Source organism: Pezoporus flaviventris, unplaced genomic scaffold, assembly GCF_033815535.1.
Source record: "Pezoporus flaviventris isolate CSIRO_AGI_PZ_B2104156 unplaced genomic scaffold, CSIRO_AGI_Pfla_v1 ptg000213l, whole genome shotgun sequence".
NCBI classification, from domain to species: domain Eukaryota; kingdom Metazoa; phylum Chordata; class Aves; order Psittaciformes; family Psittacidae; genus Pezoporus; species Pezoporus flaviventris.
The window spans coordinates 7,301,698-7,322,949 of record NW_026892761.1 but is presented as its reverse complement, the minus strand read 5'-3'; the positions used below and the strand labels follow the sequence as shown (position 1 = coordinate 7,322,949).

Below are 21,252 nucleotides of genomic sequence, written 5' to 3'. Positions count from 1 at the left end.
AGTACTTCAAGCACCTGCATAGGACCAAAGGCATATTTAGTTTTGTAGTGTACTACGACGCAAAGCAAAGAGAAAGTTTTCCCTGTGAATCAAAACTTGTCATTATTTGCTGTATTTGAATATGGCTGCTTTTCTAACTATAAAAGCTATAGTACTCGAGATGCACTACTAGCCCCAGAGAATGCGTTGCTAGAAGAGTCAAAAGTTACTGAGAACAATAAATCCAGGCTGTGTCAGTGTTTGGGTAAGAAAACCGGTTTTCATCAATGCAGAGTGGAGAATGTGCCTGATTCAAGGATCTTACATTGCCATCTACGGGCTGCTCCCGGCAGTCCTCGTCTGAGTGCCAGACCCTTGTCCTGAAGCATCCATCCCCACCAGTCTCTTTAAAAATACGTATAAAATATTATGAGAAATGCTGTTTAAAATGTAAAGAAAAATACCCAATCCACTGCACTGCTTGGCTTCTGCATGCGCGGCCTCTCATTTGCCAGAGAAGGCTGTTAGATCTGCCAGGAAACAAGGATGAAGATCCCACCAACATAGTTTCTGGTGAGTGTGAAGCACATACTGACACTCCATAAATGTCCATAAATCTATTTACACAGCATTTATTTGGCTGGAATTTATGTAAGTGACATTTTTCAAAAGCCTATCTGAGTAAAATTAACAAGCCTCAAGGTTAAAAATGCAAAGACCTCCATCGCTTGTGTAAGAGCAGTTGGGTAAGTAAGCAGTTAGGATTTTATTTATAAAAGAAGTTACAAGAGCTGCTTCAAAAAGAAAACTCATTCAGTTAGTTGTATCTGTGCAACTTCTCAGTGTCCAAGGAGTTCAGAAGTGCCTTACCCAAAACCCTCACTACCACTTTGCCAGCCCCAGTCCCCCTGCTGCTGACAGAGCAGGAAATTTATCTTGTTTAAAGGGAAGAATAGAAGATTCACTGAGCCAGTTCACTGACAGTCACACAAATACATGGATCAGTCCAAGGCAAAGGGCAGTGAGGTGTCAAGGAAAGCCTATGACAGCACTGCTAAAAGGTTACCTGTGAAACTTCACTCAGTGAGGCATCTACTACCACCCAGCAGACAGGGCTCCAGCAGGGATGCAGTTTCCCCAGCCATCCTAGGCACCAGTATGAAGCTGGGATCAAACATCATGCAAAGGAGAGATCTCTTTCTAATGACCTGGTGAGGTTCAGGTTCTAAATTTGCTTCCCTGTTGTCTGAGGTTTAGGAAAAAAAAAAAAACCAAACCAAACACATCTATTTCCAAAAGTGCACTAGAAGCCTTAAGGAAGGAACAGTGTGGTAGCTTCTTACAGCTCAGATGCTAAAAACTACCGCATTAAACTTTTGTGACAATTCATGTAGTAGTAGGGATGCACACACATTTAGCATACTGTCCATTAGCTGGAAATAGACCAAGCTACTATAAGTTCTGCATGTGATCCTTGCTCTGAACTTGTATCAGTAGAATTACTTAAGTAGCTTTGTCACTCCCTCTACTTCTGCAACCTGAGAGCTCGCTGGACAGAGAAGAAACAGGTAAAGAACAAAACCAGGTAGACATGAAGAACAGGCAGGGTGTAACCACAATAAATAAGAAGTGTTCCTGTATTGCAATTACTTACAGCACAGCTATCTCATCTTGCCAGCTCAGCTGGACTCCTGAGGCATTGCAACAGTAGTGAATCATAGGGAGAGAGGAAAAGAGAGTAAGGTGCCCGGCAGAGTGGGAGTCTGTCAATGTTGTGAGCAATGCCTGAACAAGAGCTTTTGCAATGTCACCACAGGTGTGGGAGAAAGGCTGACAGCCTCTTCCTGTCATCCACTCATTGGTAGACAAAAGAAAACTGAAAACAGCAGCAGTGTCACACAACTAGTCACTCTAGGACACCATCTCCAGGGAGAAAGCATTAGTTCCTCCAGTATGTATCAATTCAAGTTATCCAGCTGAATAATGGAAGAAGGAATGGATTTATACCTTCATGTATTCCCCGAACTCCAATGAGTTCCAGCTCCTTGGAACAGCTGATTATTCCTTTGACCTAAAACTAATAATGGGAAGACTAAAAGAAAGCTGGTTTAGAGTGCTGGCAATCTTGTCTTGTCCTAGGACAAGTCACAGAACTTCTTCCTTTTGTTCAAGTTTAGCTACTGCTGGAATATCGAACATTCAGCAGCACCAAGGTGTTATAAATCAGTCTCCATCAACATCTATGTTTTGAGTGCAAAAAGTTAAAACCTGTGCTATTCTCAGCAATTGTTACATTATGTTAGTAGAATAATGGTGCTTCTTTTTTTCTTCAAAGAACTGTACATCACTGCTACCACTGATTTTAATCACAGTACAAAGGGAAAGGAAATAAGGAAACCTAAGAACCTCAAACATGATCAGTGTTGAAAAAGGCCAACAAGATGAGAACATTAAGCTTGTCACTATGAAAACCGAAGAACTGGTTGAGGTAACTGCATCCAAGAAACAATTACAAGAAATTTCATCTCAGAATTGGTGCTTTGACTTGACTCTAATACAGCATTAAAGATGCTTTAACTGAGAAGGAGATTAGCACGAATCAGGGCAGCAGATAAGGAGTCCCCAGAAGAACTTTGGGCAGAAAGCACAGGAAAGGGATTAAATTATTGTTTTTAAAGTGTTGATCAGTGAATCAAGAGTGATTGAAAGAGGAGCAGCAGGGTTCTGAGTGTTGAAGAACATCTTGGTGCTCTCATCTGAAAGGCAGGAAAACCAGAAAGGCATTAACAATACAAATTCAGTTTTAATAAATTGAAGGTGAAAAATCACCTACAGAACACTTCAACGAGTTCCAACCATTGTTACAGCTGTGACTTCCCACTGCTACAGTAACAAAACAGAAACTTGAGAGCAGAGCTTCAAAATGATATCTGGAACTGACAATATGCATGTCCTGGAAATTATTTCTATAAATTCTGCCTTAAGGTAGAGTTCTTATGGTTCTATCACACAGCATCTTGAACATACCTGTGCTCTGGATGTGTACAACCATACATTATATGTACATATAAATATATCTATAAAAAGACAAGTTTAAGCACTTTGGTTTTTTTAAGGATTTCAAACCCTCACATTGTGAAGTCTGAAATCTGTTTCACAAAATAAGAACTTCCTTTTCCTGTTCATGAGCAGGTGAATGCCCATTTGTACAAGAGACTTCATTTCCCAGTCAAATATATAAGGAGCCATTTTAAATTTGGAAATACCCTTTCTCTGCAAGCAGAGATTTGGTCTCCTAGCAACAGCAGGAGCACCTTGTGAATGAAACTACGGCTTATTTGCACGGAAGGGCCTCGTGCCACGGGCACGGAGAAGCCATAAGAACATAAAGCTGCCACCTCTTCCCTGCGTGACAGATGGTGCTGGGTCAGGTCAGCAAAGCCTGCAGTGAACATGCACATCAGGAAGGACGGTAGCTGAAGCCATGCACCTTGTGTTGCGGTCTGGATTCTCCTATCTAAGTGGTCCTTTCCAGACCTTGGTCCTGGATACAGCTGTAGCCCAATTTTAGCTTTCAAAAGACAGTATAATTTTAAGTTGCCCTGATGCAGAGTAGGAATAACTTCCTTTCTGACTGGAAAACTGGTACCTCCATAGGACTAGACTGAGTTTATATCAATTTGCAGTTTGGATAAGATTCATAGGACATATAATTTTGGATAGAAGCTATTTTTTTGTTCTTAGTCTAACATGAAATACTAGAATTGTGAGCACTTCACAATAAAAAGAACAAGAGGTCAGAGCAGCACCATCACATAGATACATTTCAGTTGGCTTTCACAACCAACTGAATCAAACACATGAAATACATTGTGAAGATCAAATGAACCTATTCAATGGTGATGACTAGAGAACAGGCAAACAGAAGCCATTTTCCTGTCCTGCTGTCGAGACCAGAACATGCCAGTTGCTTTTTTTTCTACTGTATGGAGAAGACGAAGAGCATGCACCTGTATGGCTCAAGATCCTGACTGCATAATAAAGATTAAAACATATTTGCACTGCTTCTTTTCCTGCTCTGTATTTATTTTTCCTATAAAGATTTGGAAGCTGCGGTGTAAGGTAAGCAGTTTATTATTGTAAAATAATAAACCAGCAACCAATGACTTCAGCAGTCTTACAGCACGGATTCAGCAAGAACATTATTGGGACTAAACTTGTGACACAATGCAAGTGGCAGGATGAGTTCAACCAGTGAACCACAGCAAATGCAGCAGTAATTAACAATTACAAAGATATAAATTATGGACAGCCAGTGGTTATGTTCCTAGATTTTCAGTGTACTTTCTAAAAGTTCTATTAAAAGCAATACCTGACATCAAAATTATTACCTTTAATTTGCAAGTAGGGTTTTTTTAAATTCTTTTTTTAATATCTGCCACCTAAGTGTTAAAAAAATAACCTCTTTATAAACATTTGTCTGTATGAACAAAACCCATGCCTCCTAAGGAGTTCAACATTTGTGTTCCTGTTACTACCAAGTCACAGACACCATTATATCAGGCAAAAGGAGAAGTTCAGTTTTTTCCCCAAGGTGTTGCCTTACTGATTTTGCTCACGCACATTGGAACATGAACTTGTTTCCCCAGTCACTATAAAGATCACCTTCTGATGTCTCAGGGACCACTATAATTGTATGGACCACCAGCTGAGGAACACTGCCCTGTATTAAGAATGTACTAGCAGTGACTCTATGTTGAATTTTATGCTAGTGCTTCTAACAACCCTTTTCTGTACAATTCTCCATTTTGGCTGCACAAGTGTTTTGAAACAGCATGTGAAAAAATCAGGTGAAGTCTCTGAAATAAACAGCCTGCTGACAGCTCACCACAGAAACATAATTTCCATTATATTTTTCCAAGGAATACTGTAGGTGCTGTTCAACTGCCCCGCTCCATTTTCTGCTATTTTGCCAGGCTTTTTCCAAAAGAACTGTACCACAATGCATTTTCACAAGCTGAACCTCAGCTCTTGCTAAGGTTGAACTGCATCCTACAACACAAAGAATGATCTCGTTTATTAACTTGCAGTGCCACCTAGCAAACACCCTTAACATTGTTTTCTTGATGTAGTTTCACAAACGACATTTTAGAGCTTTCAGATCTTAAAAAAAGACCAATTTGTGCCTGCAGCATTTTAAGCATCTGGTGCATCGTTTGGTTTTGAACAGTTAAATTCATTAGAACTGATGTTTGCAAATAGGATAGTAATAGAGATGCTCACATAATCAAAATACGTTCTGATACATGAGTATTAAGAACTAGTTTTGGACACATCCCTCATACATTTGTCTACAAACAGTTCCAATAATTGTTAAGGATATTTTTTAAATCATACACTTTGATAGTAGGTCAGTGATGAATTTATTGGAGTTTTGAGAGACTCCTGCCATCAAAATAAGGAAGATTTTAGCCTATCCAGGCACATTAGTACCTTGCATGCAGATGTCTTTTAGACCTGCATGAAAACCAGACCAGTTTGATTTGTCTTGCCTTAAAATAACAACCATACCCCAAGACAAAACAAGCTTAGCTATTTAACTGTGCCTGAACCGTGAAGCTATTCTACATACTTACATGTCTGACACTAGAAGGCAGCAATTCAGAATAAATGCTCAGCCACCTTCTATTACCCCCAAACCTCTAACAGGAAGCTCTTCCCCGTTTAATTCCTTTGCCAAATTATACTAAACCAATTAAAAGAGATTATAACTAAACAAGCAAAAAGCAACCTAAAGACATCAAGAGTGAAGGACAAAGAGAAGAATACACTCTGCTGACTGACCTTATCCTCTCTGATAAAGCATCTTAGACCAACGACTCTATAAGCTCCTTGAACAAAGCAGCTCATCTTCATTCACAGTGTCAATATGTTCCAAATGCTTAGCCAGCACTTTGGCACCAATACAAAATCAGTTTTATTGCTTCTCTTGGAATTTCTAAACAGAGTTCTGCTATTACAATTCCTGGTGATCAGAGAAACCACCACATGTTTTATAGAGTTCAAAAACTAAAGCAAGTCAAAACAAAAGATTTTTCCAATAATAAGAACAGTTTTGGCTTAGTTATGATCCTCTGGTCCTTGATTTTTCAGCGTATCTCCAGAGTCCATCACTACATGAGGACTCTATTTACAGGAAGACTTGTGGATCACGTCAGCAAGCCAAGGGGAGAAGAAATTAGTAACAGCCCAAGTATGTAAAGAATTAAATTTGTACAAGTACCAGAGACCCCATCTTTGTCTCAGATGCATGGCACATGCTTTTGTATTTGCTGCGAATTTAATTGCTATCCTAAGCCAAGGAAGAGAACATGTTTCCCCTCCCCAAAGAACCTATATTTTGCATACTCCCGAGTTCTTTCCAGATTAACCATCTCTATGTTGTATGGCTCAATTAGTTTTGCACAGAACTCTATGCAAAACGAGCAGAGGCATTTCAGATGCTGCACTGCTGTAAGAACTTTGAACCTTAGCCCCTGCAGACTGGCAAGAATGGTCACTCGAGAAAGTCACTGAAATAGAAAAGATCCTTGAAAGTTTGTCTGTGACCAGCCTGACTTGATGCATTTACTTTTTTTGCGAGTTCTGGTATCATTCTTATGGTTTTGCACCATTTTGATTCATCTTTATCACTGCTTTTGGACAGAGTTCTTGAGATCCTTAATTGCCTACTATTCAGCAAAGATTCAGGCTGGTTTCATGCTTGAAACTGTGATACAAGAAATGCAATTATAAATTCGCTACAGAAAGGCCTCCAACCACTGCAGGCTTTAATGTCACCTCCATTTTCTTACCCAGAATGTGCACGCATCTGCTGCTAAAATGCTGTAACAAAGGAAAAGACTTTACGCGTGATTTCTATCCTCTGGAGGTAGCACCCATTTACAATTAAAAGGTCTCTCCTTTTTCTCCACATCCATAGGTTCACCTTGCTTTGAATGATAAGAAAGGAATCACTGTGTTAGGTCAGGTGGGTATGTGATATACTATCCACTGCTGAGCACTGGGAAATGGGGTATTACAGAATTATTGCTACTGTTACCTTCTCTGTTTCAGTTTCTTCTTGACAAGACAGTGAAGAAATGATAGGTGAAAACACAGATCAGACATTTCAGACAAGTCCCTCTGGTATCTAATTCCAACAAGCTGAAACCCACCAGAAGTCAGATAGTTCTGACTGAAGTGGGCCTCCACAACTGTTTTGAAGTCCTCAACCAATGACTCTCTTACTACGTACCACGATGCTTAAACTTTTAAGTCACAGCCTTCAGTATTTTCACTGTCTCCTAAATTGCAAGAAATATGAGTATTTATAAATGCACATAACTGTTTCCTTCAGAAGAGACCAAGATTCTTATCACCAGAACCCATGGCATGTTATAACACAGTAGGCAGCATGGATGTTCTCAGATTTATTTTACTAAAATATGCATTTTGACTACTAATTCTAATGATACTTTTTTTCGTTTTCTGCCTTTGTGTAATGTGAAGATTAGTCATGACAGGTGTTTTTTTCCTCCTCAGGAAGCAAAGGAAATCCATCCCTTAATTAAGAAGATAATTACTATGCTTAAGTGATGAAGACTCAGGCAGCTCTCTGTTGAGAAGCTATTTATTTCTCCTCCTTTTCATTACGTTTATCTACAAGATCATTTTAGATATGTGTAGCTCTTGATGCCAGTTAACAAAATAGTGCAGTGCAACTGGAGATATGCACCTACCACAACTAACAGGAAGAACATTTAAGAAATACGTCTTTGTACTTGCAGAAGGGAGGCCACATATCTGTTTTTTTCTCTCTTACCTCTTCAATTCATACTCTTAGATCTTCCAAGCTCTCAGAAAAGCATTTTCTGTATGTTTTACAAACTTTCCGGGCTCAAACTTGATGTCTTATTAACATTTAACCACAGTTTCTCTACACAAGTCAGAGAACACATTTTTTTGGCCAGCCAGCAGGTGAGGGTAAGTGGCTCTGAAAGTTCTTCACAGAACAGCGTTGCTGTATGTGATGATAGCTGCAGCAAGCTCTTCTCTTTCATAAATACACAACACTGCTACAGAAAAAAGATGGTGACCAAACCACTCTGCTCAGCATTGTTTTGGCAATTCCCCATGATGAGCTCAATAGTGCTACTGAAGACCTCAACATTAATTAGTTATTTGGTTTTGCTCACTACATGCACTGTTGTGATGTGTTTGGCAGTTAAAGAGGAGTAAAAACCTTCAGCACTTGACTCCTGTGCTTTGTCACTCTGGGTTGTAACTACTAATCAGGACTTGTTCTCAATTATCACACACACAATTAAGCAGTTATTCCAAGTTTTCACTGTTAAACAATAGCAAAGCAGTACTTTTCTTTCCATTTCCATGGACAGTTTTGCATTTTTATAAAAATAATCAGACGAAACACACATTTTTAAAATACCATTTAAAAAGCAACACAACATTTCTATCTCCTATGTCATCCACATGATACAGTTATGACACAGAGAAGATGAAACCCTATGGAACATTTGCACTGGTTTTCACCATTTATATTTCTAATACTGAGGAAACATTGGGTCAATTTTAGTGGCCCAAGCCATGAGCCCCCCTTTAATATCTTTGGCTAACACAGAAGCAAATACTTTGACAGTCAACTCCTGCAGAATTCTTACAGCCTTCTGGGAATCATTTCCTAATTTGCAAATAACATATACAGGAAAGGGTGTCTGGCCATTAGTTCTCTGCTTTTCTTCACAAATTCTTTTTTCTAAGTGTTCCAGATACTGTTCATCTTTTTCTTCTAATTTGCTCAAAGGAATGTGAACAGAGTGTGCCAGGCGACAGATATCCACTTCTACCTGTGGACGAACATCTAGCAATACATGAGGAACTTGCTCATCCAACAGTTTCTTGTATTGCTCTACAGATATCCTGTCTTTACTAGACAGCAGATGTAAAGTCCTACACTTGTCTGTTGCTGAAGAACCACAAAATGCCTCATAATCCTGAAGGCAGGTAACAGATGGATTATCACCACAAACAACACAGTCTGGTTTCTTTGGTCTTAACTTGATGTTGCGAAATCTCCCTTCTCGGGCATCAAACATCAGCATGAACTGATTGAAAGAGGAACCCATTCCCGAGACGATCTTCAGCACTTCCAAGGCCTGTATGCACCCCATGATGCCTGGCACAACACCCAGCACTCCCCCATCTGCACAGTTGGTCACTGTCTCTGGTGGAGGGGGCTTGGGGAAGAGACACCTGTAACAGGGCCCTCCCTCGTAGTTGTACACGACCAGCTGCCCCTCCAGCCGCAGGGCACTGCCGGACACCAGGGGCTTCCCAGCCAGAACACAGGCGTCATTCACCAAGTACCTGGTGGGGACGTTGTCGGAGCAGTCGGCGACTACATCGTACTGCCGGACCAGGTCCAGAGCGGTGCGAGGGCTCAGGGCGCCGCAGTACGGCACGTACTGCACTGTGGAGTTCAGCAGCCGAAGAGCTGCCGCGGCAGATGTGGCTTTGGGCAGCCCCCGGCGGGCCTCCCCGTGCAGCACCTGCCGGTGCAGGTTGCTCGTCTCCACCACGTCGTGATCCACCAGACCCAGGCGGCCGACACCGGCCGCGGCCAGGTACTGGGCCAGGGGGCAGCCCAAGCCGCCGCAGCCCACAACGAGCACGGAGGAGCGGGCCAGAAGCAGCTGTCCCCGCACGCCGAGCTCAGGCAGCACCAGCTGCCGGCTGTACCGCAGGATGTCGGCGGGGCTCAGAGAGGCCTGGGCGGGCAGCGGGGGGAGCTCGGCGGGAAAGGCGGAGGCATCCTCCTCCGTGTGCGCGGCGTCCCCCGCGGCACCCCCCGCCAGGACGGTGGCCAGCCGGTCCCGCAGGCCGCGCAGATCCCGCTCCCGCCGACTGATCTCGGCGCTCAGCCGCTCCGCCTCCGCCATGCCGGCCATAGCCGAGGGGACAGCGCCGAACCCCGCACACCGCTTCCGCTTCCTCCCGGTCACCTCTAGAGCACCGCACTTCCGTCCGCGTCGGGCGCGCCGGTTGGCTCCGTGTTCTGGCCGCCGGTTCCGGGTGCGCCAGCGCGCCGACATGGCGGGCGGCGGCCGCGGGGGTGACAAGTTCTCGGTGCTGCTGCCCACGTACAACGAGCGGGAGAACCTGCCCCTCGTCGTGTGGCTGCTGGCGCGCACCTTCCGCGACAGGTACCGCCTGCGGCGCGGGGGGGACGCCCTGGGGCCCTGTGCCGGCCGGGGCCGGGCTGCGGGAGGAGCGGTCCTGCTGCCGGAGGGAAACCCGGAGGCAGCTTTAGCTTTGCCCCTCTCGCGGTCCCGGGGCTCGCACCGGTCGCTGTGGTGAGGCTGCAGCGGGATGTGGCGCTGTTGCGGTTTAAGAGCTGAAACAGTGATCTTGGGTCACGGTTTATCCTGTAAGCGTGGTCCTGTGGCGGTAACTACAGCATCCGGCTGTCAGAAAGTCACCTTGTATTCGATTCAGGCCCGTGCCGCTCGCAGTGACACGGGCAGTGAAACTGGGTTTGCCGTCTGTTCATTTAAAAACGATTCTCATTTCAGCGGAAAGGATTTTGAAATTATCATCATAGATGATGGGAGCCCCGATGGGACACAGGAAATTGCTGAGCAATTGGAAAAAATATATGGATCAGATAAAATAGTGAGTTCTATATGCTGTATCTTTCATTTTTATCATATTGGAAAGTACTTGAAGTCTGGGGGGAACAGGAATCCTTAGAGAACCAGAACCCGTAGAGAACCAGAACCCACAGAGAACTCTTGGAGAGCGGCATCTCTGGATTGCATCCTTAAATTATTAAGGATTTTATTTATTTAGTTTTTCCACAGCACTCCAGGCTAATGTAAAGCTACAGATGTTCTGCAGCAGCTTAGCAGCGTCATGGGCTAATATGCAGAATCATAAACTGTTTGCAAAGGTTTTCAGTACTTTGTGCATTGCTGCGTGCTGTGAATAACAAGTAGTGGTTGTTAGTTGTTACTTTGCGCACAGCTGAGGGAAAAATGAGGTCAGGATAAGGTTTAATCTCATTTTAAGTGACTGCAGGAATAAGGAAATTGGAAAGATAAAAGCTAGCCTGGACTTGTGATTTTTGAATCTGGTTGCATTCCTCAATGACAGGACTTTTTTCCCCCTATTTAATATATTACTATATAACCATCAATTACAACAAGATACTGTTACTTCTTTGGTGTTTACAACTCAAAGCCACCTTTTTTTGGCAATAAAGCCTTTATCACAGAACAGTGAACCCAACCTTCTGTGTGCTGGTTGTGCTGTAAGCAGGGGCACTTTCCTAATCTGTCACTGTGTAAATGCATGGGTTTAAAAAGTATCTGTGAATTAACTACGATTTAGAGATTGTTTTAAGAACAATGTGCATAAGAAGTTTTAGAGTCTGCCTTTTTTTATCCTTTTACTTTCTTTATACCAGCAATAGAAAAGTTTCCTCACTGCATAAGAGTTTAGTTTTGAAGTTTAACCTGTGGACCATCCCCTGATGCAGTGTTGAGCTGAGCACAGTTGAGTGTGAATATGTGAAGGCACCACCATCAGCTCACACTGGCACCACTGCAGAAGGGTAAATCTGCTGAGAGTTTTCATTAGATGAATTTTCACTGTTTCCTGATATATATATATATATATATTTTTTTTTAACCTGAATTTTGTTTCCTGAGCAAAGTCACTGTTCTGATTTGCGCTCAGTTGTCATCATCTAAACAACTTGATGGGGCTTCTTGCTTACTACATTAAGCTTACTGAATGTAATGTGCTGTTGATTTAATGCAAGGCCAACAGCTTCACGGAAGTAGATGAGGAACTAAAGTAATTTTTTTTTGAGTTAATGTTCAAACCTAACTATATATTAAAAAGTAAACAACCAACCCAGAAACCAAAATAACAAATCAGCAGAAGCACTGAGGATTAACTCCTTCATATCTATGTCCATCTCCAAATTGCATTGCTTATGACCACTTAGATAAGGCATCAAAACTGGCCAAGATTTAAAATGTGTTTCAGAATTATGTTTAGATAACTGCTTAAAGATCTACTCTCTCCTCCCCAAATGCTGACTTATATCAGTGGCACTTTAGGAGTTAAATTACTGTCATGATGATCTAGAAATGAGATTCCTCTTTTGTTAGTGGTGGTGACCCCTTTTCCCCCTGCACTTCACAGAGCCCCGCAGGAGCTGAGGAAATGGGGCCTGGGTTTAAAGCTTGGTCACTCATGTTCTGGATGATTGATAATGTTGTTATAAGGTCATTACTCCTGGTTATGTCCATATGCACACTAAAATCTTGACATTCATATTCAGTACTGAAAGTGATTACTTTGGGAAACTTGCTAAAATATTTGCTGTTAGTGTCTGTGATCCCTGAAGAGTAACGGTGCTGGGGAGACTGTTGTTCAGATTTATAACTGTGTTTCAGAGAGTGGAATTTGGGGAAATCTTTTAGTTACTGAGATGGCACTTTTAATTTGGGGTTATTTTGTTGATTTTGTTTTTTACTGCAGAACTACTAAATAAAGCTTAAGAGGTGTTTGCTTTTAAATATGACCTGATCGAATACCTGTTTAATATAATGGTTTGTGTCTCATGTATTTTGACAGATAAATTTATATTAACTAGATTTCTAAAAATCAAAAGTTCATTTTAAGATATTTTTATACCTTGAAAATAGCAAATTTAAGGTGTCACTAAACTGAATTAAAAACTGTTCTTCGAGTAATATCTGTATCTTAATATGTTCTGCAGCTTCTGAGACCCAGAGCAAGAAAGTTGGGCCTCGGTAAGTCCTGGCTAACTCCGGTTAGTACTAAAAAAAATAAATCTGTATTCTTTGATTCTAGTATATGAAGTTTGAGTGGGGAAAAAAATCACAGCAACTGGATGAGCTTTAAGGTCTCTCCCAACTCAAACCACTCAAGGATGCTATGAAATTGCATTAAAACTTGTAGTATGAAAACTATTCTGAAATAAAGTGGGGATATTTCCATCTGTTAAGATCTTTATCCCTTCTGCCTTAAAAGAATGGAGCCAATGATAAAATGCAGTTTGTTGTTTGATTTATTGTCAATCGCTATCTGCATTTCTTGATAAATATCTTGCAATCCCCCACTGGTACAACATCTGAGGTGTTCAGTGTTCTGGGTACTGCACCTGATTTCCCCAGTCCACTGAACAAAAATCAAATTCTAATTTTGATACTGAATTTTCTGGTTAGATTTTCTATACTTTTTTCCTCTCATTTATCTAAGAAACTCCAAAAAGCTTACATGCTGTTATGTGTATGTTTTCTACTTTCTCATCCCATGTCTTAATTTGACCAGTATTATGGATTAAAACTGACTGAATTTGACTGTTTTGTGTACCATAGCTACCACTTGTGCACAATATACAAATCTGTGACACTTCTATGATGTAACTCTGCAAACAAGGGAAAGACAGGGAAGGCAGCTTGTTCACTAACCAGGAGTTTAGTTTTCTGTAGCAGTGCCTGCTAAGGACATCAGTTGAGTGTTTTGCGTTCAGTTTTATCTATTCCTCATGAAGTTAACAGAAAAACTCAAGAGTAATTTGGATAAGTGAGAATAATCTGCCAGTTTTTCATATCTGCTGTGCTGCTCTACGGTCTGCAGATACAGTGCTGCCTCTGGATGACATGACTGGGATCAGAAATTTGCATTCTTGAGGAAAACTGTAATAGCAGAACTTGTTACAGCTCCTATCCAAATAGCTACACCAGTTCATCCAGGATGAATAAAATACAACAAAGTCTAAAGAAAGAGAAAAGGGCTGTCTTCAGATTAGGTACCAGAATATTATTCATGGTATCAAGAACTAACTAAAATCTATATACAACTACTAGTAAATTCTGAGTCTAGAAATCAAGGGGGTTTTAACTGTTGGTGATTATGTTCTTGTCTGTGTCCTATTTCTAGTCTTCTGTGGCTCACAAGTGCCTGTGGCTCTTCTGAAAATGATATTTCAAATAGTGACCCACTTACCAAGTCATGCTTCTCTGTGCAGCTCTAGTGCAGCAGGATTTGCCAATTTTCTATTTATAAAATCTGTTTATAATCTATTTATATTTATAAAATCTAGTGCTGAAACTGGAGGGAAAAGGAAAAGGAATTTTAATGTTTGATCACCAATACATCATTTTAAAATAAATTTTATGAGGTTGTAATTGATCCTTTTCTAGTAGAGATTCTAGAAAATCATTGAAGACTGTGGCTGCAAGATTGCACATGTTAAAATAGTGATGGAAATTTTTTACTGTTTCATCAGGCACTGCGTATATTCATGGAATGAAGCACGCCACTGGGAATTTCATTGTTATTATGGATGCTGACCTCTCTCACCACGTAAGTCTGTATTTTATCTACCATTTTTTTAATCTGCTAAAATTAAGTTTTCATTGATTTTTTTTTTTTTTTTTTAACCCCCACTGCTTTATCTTTTCTGATCTGTTTTCTTTCCATTTCAGCCAAAGTTTATTCCAGAGTTTATCAGGTAGGTGCCGATCATAGTATGAGAGAATGACTTCTGAATGTTTATTGGTTTGTAGTAGTATTTGAAAGCTTTATATTCTTGTGTAGCTGTGGTAAGAAAATTGGCAAGGAAAGAATTTGAATAAAAGTGATTGGCCCTCATTAGATTTGTCCCAGAATAGTCCAGGAAAATAATTAGTTCCTAACTGGAGCAAAAATCCCCAAGTTTAAAGTAACAGAGTGCACGTGTGGCTAAGTAGTAGTTCTCTGCCTTGTAATGGCTGTGCAGCTTTAAAAAGCATATATATAAATGTCATCTTCTGATTCTGTTGATTTTATCATGTAAAGATGTTGAATAGAGGACCATGTCCTCAGTTATTAGTGAAATACTTCTCTTCCTTTTGCCTACCTCCACCTCCCTGTAACATTTCAGTTGGTGAGAAATGGACAAGAGGCATTACATTGGAGTCTAATGGCAGCAGTCTGTGTAATTAACGACTTTCTTGCCTAATAGAACTGGAGGCCTTACATTTTAGATGAGGTTCTGCAGCAGTCTGGACTAAGGATAGTTCCAGACTTTTTTTTCCTTATTATTGGTTTGTATAATTTAAATGTTTAAATTTGTATTTAAAATCATTGTCTTTTATACTAGAGAGAAGCTTTAAAAATGCCTATTCATGAAGTAGTCTGTGAAATTCTGTGGCGTAGTTGGTAAAAGATAATCATGAGATTCCCTGAAATGGGTCTTTATAAGAGAATAATCACCAGGTTTTTAAATGCATAATGCTATAAGCACCATAAGGATTGCTTTCGTCTCTCCTTATTCGTTCAGAGGTTTGTAAAATACGGATTTTGTAAAAAGAGTGATTGTTTTTATTTTGTCCAACCTTCATACAAATAATCCTCCTGTTTCTCTGATAAAACCAATTGCTTATAGAAAGCAGAAAGAAGGCAATTTTGATATTGTGTCTGGAACAAGATATAAAGGAAATGGAGGAGTATATGGCTGGGATTTGAAAAGAAAATTAATCAGGTTGGTATTTTTCTACATATTTACACATAAATATGTTATTTAGAAACAGTAATTCCAAGGATTCAGCTCAGTCTGAGCTGAACTGAGTCTTCAGTCAATAGTACTGGGTACTGCAAAATTATGTTAAGTAATAGAAGCATGAATGGTTTGCAAATTCTTTAGTTAAAACCCACCAAGAAGGAATGTAATGACATAACTAAGCTTGAGAAATGGGTTGGAACAGTGAACAAACCTGCCTGGTGTCAGGTTGGGACAGTCAGCTTCATCATCCAGCAAATGACCTGAGACTGTTGTAAGTTTAAGAACACATTTAGTTAGCTCTACCAGCTGTAACCGGCTTTTCCCTAGGAGTAAATCACTTGCTAAACCCCTCTGTTGAAGCTCTGATTTGTCATCAGTTAAGGATTACCTGGCGTGATCAATGCTAACAAGTGATTGCTTAGACCTTGCTAGAAAACAGTTACAATGAACACTGGGGAGAGGTTTCACCAGCACAAAGAGGAAAGTTCTGTCAAGGTTGTACAAGCATATGGAGGCTGATGTCTCAGGTTTACAGGGGCTTACAGATTCTGAGGAGGTAGTTGACAAGTTTCTGTGTAGTCATTCGCACCTAATTTAAGAGAATAAGAATAATTTATATGTTACTGTAAAGAATTAGGAGTAGAAGTTGTGTTAGCAGTCTGATCTGGAGGTGATACCACAGGGACTGTGTTTGGGTCTTCTGTTTTTAATGCTGGAATAAGTGCTCACCTTTTTGTGAATGTAAATAAAATCTACACCCAGCAAAAGAGCTGAATAGACATTACAGAGGAATCCTTTTACTTCATGCTGGACAAGGTGAAGGATTTACACCTCTTATCAGTGTGTAATAGAGTCCTCAGCAAGATAATCGTAACTGGCCTCTCAGTGTTGTGACATTCTTCATCAGTGGAGATGATCCTTATCATGCTATAAGAGCAGTGTTACCAAAACTGAACCTTGATTTTTTTTAATCCAAGTCTCACATTTGTCCAGGAAACATTTTTATTCTCCGCCTACAGTGAATGTTAGAAGAAAAACATTTTGGCTGTTGTCAGATGTATTGTCTCAGTGTGTAGTTGCACTAAGAGTTCTGCCAGAAAGAACCAGATTGTAAACCTGATTTCTAGAAACCATTTTCTCCTTCATAGTTCAATAATCTACTGATAATCTGTTTGAAATGCAAAGGTTAGGTTTTCATTTCAAGATTCTGTGATTTATTTGTCAAATCTAGAAGTGAAAATGTATTAGAAATAGTTTCATTTTCCTTTTTCTTATTTTCTTTGCTGGTAGGATGATTTTTGCTTCTTTTCTAGAAATTCCGCTTGATCTTCTGGAGTTGTGCACTGAGCAATTCTGACATTCATCTTTTCTTTCACAGTCGTGGTGCCAATTTTCTGACTCAGGTTTTGCTGCGACCAGGTGCATCAGACCTAACAGGGAGCTTCAGGTATGGGTCTGGTTTCCAATTCATCAAGTTTATTTGAAATTAAGAAACTGCTGAACAAGGAACTGGAGGAAGAACAGACCTTCCTTACTGAGGGCTATGAAATCTGTTTGGAAAGGTGTAAGAAACAGACTAGATTGCAAGAACTGACTTTGTTAAAGATTGGTTTTTAAATAGCAATCATCTGAGTGAGTGATTCCAGTTAAAATTCCTACGCACTGTCTTGATTTCTAAAGTTCAGACGTTGTGCTTCAGATTTCTCTTTTCTTTTTGTAATCATTTACAGGTTATACAGAAAAGAAGTCTTAGAGAAGCTAATGGAAAAATGTGTTTCTAAAGGATACGTCTTCCAGATGGAGATGATTGTTCGGGCTAGACAGTTGGGATATACTATTGGAGAGGTATAGTGAAAGTTGTGATAAATATATTGTGCTTTCATTTCAGTGTAGATACAGATTACTGGGAACGCAGGAAGTTTTGTGAGCTTCCATGAAGCAGCAAGATTATCGAATCGATCCAAAAAGGTTACATATGTACAACTCTATTTTCCCAGCTTTTCCAGGTGAATAGGAGATCTGAAATCCAGCTGCATATTCCCCTGGCTGATATGCTGCTCAGATCCTTCTCTTCTCCTGTTGCTATTTCTTTAGCCACATACAATTTTACAAGTTTTTTCAAATGAGGGAAGGCTAAAATATACAGTGAAGCTGCCCTGAGCCTTTTCTTTCCTCCTTCATATTGTACAGACATCTCTAGTTAGGTCTTTTCAAATCACTTTGTTTTCTCCACCAACCTGATTCTATTTCAGATTTAGTCTGCTCTCCATCATTTATTGCCTTGTTATTTTCCAACTTGCCACTTCTAAACCCTTTGAATGTGCTGTCTACCATTAGAAAAGAACTCCAAATAACTGTTGGCTGCTGTATTTCCAGCAGTCTGATTGTGCCCTTTTATGTTTCACTGAATTGCTCTTGCTGGTGTCTTTAAAGATGATTTCTTTTCTCTGGAATTCTTTGTGAATCTCGGAACCAGTTCCTTCATCATCATTTTCATGACTGACTTGTCAGAGAATTCTGTTGGTGGTACTTACCTCTCTAAACCTGAACATTTTGCACTTCTCAATCACCATTGGGCAGAGAATTTCCACACAATAAAGCAAGCTCTTTTCTTCCACCTTTCTCACTTATGGAGCAACATCACTATCCTGTTCTTAGCTGAGGTTTGACAGTATTTTCTTTGGTCTTCCCATCCAGCTGGAGTCATGTACTGCTTTCTAGTATTACTGAATTAAATCCTCACCTGTACACCCAGAAACTGAAAACTCGGGCGAGATGGGTTTTATTTACAATACATTTTTAAAACAGTAAAATACAGTTCTCTGGCTTGAAAAAATTCAGTCTTGGATTGTTTATACCTCTTAAGGCTGCTCCTGCAAAGACCTTTTCTCTCCCTATTATTTGATTCCCACCATCGATGTATTTACATGCCACTACTGGTTGCATAGCATCAAATATAAGACATTTGTCCTCTGGTTCAAGGCCTAACAGTCTTGACTAAGCTTAATGTCTCTCCATCAGTGGTGGCGCACGTGCTCTCTTCTGTCATGGGTCAGTTACACCATCCTCCGTAATTCAGCTGTATGTTCTCAAGCATCTCCTTCCCTCTGCCTTTGGATTCTCACATCTGGGAAGAGTTCTCCCTAACATCTGAAAAGTTGCTTCATTGTTCTGCTTTGCCCTTGCCTTTAGGATTGCCTTTGTGATATCTGTAACAAACACGACAGTATTCAGGTTGCTGATGCATACCTAGCATGACTATGGTATTTTTCCTGTTCTCTGTATCATCTCTGTGTTGTAGCTTCCTGGAGTAGGAAATTTTCTGTTACATTTCAAGTGCATTGATACAGTATTTCCTGATCATTACTTATGATCTTTACATAGTTTATAATTATCCAAACCGTAATACTAAAATTCCAGCAGAGGTGACACTCACACATCTCATTCCTGGTTTGCAGGTGCTGGAACTTTACACACAGAATAGGGGGTTTATGCAGCTGTAAAATGTAGATACAATTGTGCCAGAAAAATATTTCTTAAGCAAAGTTGAAAATGAAGATTGAGACCTGCCAGTCTAATAGGAACAAGGGGATAATGAGATGAACTGGCATGAGCCATACCTGAATAGTCTTGTTTGCATCTGTTTCATTTTGCTGTACTTTACTATACGTGAAATGTACCACAGTGCATGGAATACACCTTCTGGAAGATGCTTCCTTTAGAGTAATGGTAGAACTTCTTATGTAAGAAAGGCAAAGTCCAGAAGCAACATGGTGGTTAACTCCTATACTGAAGGGCAAGACTGACACCTTTTACTACATGAGATGTTAACCATTCTTTCATCGTGAGTCAGGAAATGTCACTGCAATGACTACATATTCAGTAGCGCCCCATAGATCAGCTGTCTGTACTTGCTTGGGATCATCAAAGGGACTCTACTAAGAAAGCCAGAGCCACTGCTGAGTCTCTCTGGATGCCTTTTTAGGTATCTTTTTACCATTTTCTTGCCCTGAGTTCTCTTCTACCATTGACTGAGCTAGAGTTGTGAGAAGTCCTCAGCCCTGGCACACATGCAAGGGTGTGGTGGGTTTTGTGTCCTGCTTGCCAGATGATTGTGGTTGAAGCTGCCAGCAGAACACTAAGCCAGTTTTCTAATGACTTTTGCAAATGCAGTTCTTTATTCCAGTCCCTGAAGTATTTTAATTCTGCATATAAACATGTATGGAAATTCTTGAATATTCTAATACAGTGTTGGCAGAATGTCCTGTTTATGTCATCTGTATGTGATGTAATTACTGAAAAGCAGCATTTACCCAGAGTTTTATGAGTAGGGAGTTAATCTGGTCAGTATAATCACTTCAGTAAGGAAACCCAAATTAGTATTTTAAATGCCCTCTAATCCTGTAAATATTCTATAAAATGGTCAAAGAGCAATAAAGACAGGCATTGCTTGTAAAATATACACCAGCTGCCATACCCAGATGTCATCTTCCAGGCAGTGGTGAGGTGCAGAATACTGTTTCATGGTGGCGGGAAGTTTTTGCCTCCCTGAGGCGTTGACTCAAAGGTATTGAATTTCAGTGCAGGAAAGCAGTGAAGGTTCATTTTAAACCCCCAGGCTTTCAGTACACTTAAGCTATTAAGTTTCTTCTGACTGGTGTATCATCCAGCCACTGAGTAATGTCTTTGGATCACCTTTAAAGGTGATAAACCAAATAATTTCATGCTCCCCAGCTATGGGGCATCATTAAAACCACCAGTAAGAGCTGGCACAAAGGAAGCTGATCTGATGTTTGCCTTCTTCCCGTGTCTAAACCTGCTGTAGTTCAAAAGCCATTCTTATGTTTACAGTATTTATGATTCTTAAGGTTTTGAACCTTAAAAATAGTTTTGCTTGTTTCAACAGGTTCCTATTTCATTTGTGGACCGTGTCTACGGAGAATCTAAACTGGGAGGCAATGAAATAGTCTCCTTCTTAAAGGGGCTCTTGACCTTGTTTGCTACAACGTGATAGTTTATCCTAAATTAACTTTTTTAGGAAACCCTTTTCTGACATCTGTGTGGGTTTTAGTACATAATAGCAGAAGCCTGATAATTTGTGTGGTGACCAGAAGACCTTCTATAAACTAACAGTTAAATAAACCACCAGTAATGAACTACATATGTTGTACCCCAGAATGCTCCTTTCAAAATAAATGAACTGAATGTTAAACTAAAACCTAATAAAGACTAATGCTCTATTCTATTTTTGTAACAATAATGAAGTCTTAATAAAGAACTAATGATCTTTTGCATTCAGAAATGAATCATTATTCAGCAGAAGCTAAAGATGATTTTGAAATGAAGACAAGCAAGGACATAAAGAAAATACAGAATTTATCTTCTCTTTGTTCTGTGGTTTGCAGATAGTATTTTAAATATATACCAATTAGTTCCCTTTGCTCAGCACAGAGAGACATGTATCTTAAATCAGACATAGAACAGTCTACAGCACTGATAAAACCTAGGTAGCTTAAGAGGAAACCCAGATGAATACAGTGATTTGTTCTTTGTAAAGCTGTTCCTAGACTGGAAAGAAGGAATATTCTTTGGATAAGAAAGAGAATTGTATGTGTGGAATAATTTTGTAT

General features: G+C 40.2%; 2 protein-coding genes across 2 annotated transcripts; one reads left to right on the top strand and one right to left on the bottom strand.

Annotated features, from left to right (window-relative positions):
- Positions 1 to 7,635: 7,635 nt before the first annotated feature.
- On the bottom strand, positions 7,636 to 10,054 carry MOCS3 (molybdenum cofactor synthesis 3). Its single transcript, XM_061441925.1, has one exon. It carries the CDS (start codon positions 9,984 to 9,986, stop codon positions 8,583 to 8,585), a length of 1,404 nt encoding a protein of 467 aa, XP_061297909.1. The 5' UTR covers positions 9,987 to 10,054; the 3' UTR covers positions 7,636 to 8,582.
- Positions 10,055 to 10,074: 20 nt separating this feature from the next.
- DPM1 (dolichyl-phosphate mannosyltransferase subunit 1, catalytic) lies at positions 10,075 to 20,916 on the top strand. Its single transcript, XM_061441926.1, has 9 exons — positions 10,075 to 10,241; positions 10,611 to 10,710; positions 12,830 to 12,863; positions 14,366 to 14,442; positions 14,565 to 14,590; positions 15,506 to 15,601; positions 17,001 to 17,069; positions 17,353 to 17,467; positions 20,529 to 20,916. The coding sequence occupies exons 1-9, from the start codon at positions 10,129 to 10,131 to the stop codon at positions 20,631 to 20,633; spliced, it is 735 nt and encodes a 244-aa protein (XP_061297910.1). The 5' UTR covers positions 10,075 to 10,128; the 3' UTR covers positions 20,634 to 20,916.
- Positions 20,917 to 21,252: the final 336 nt, after the last annotated feature.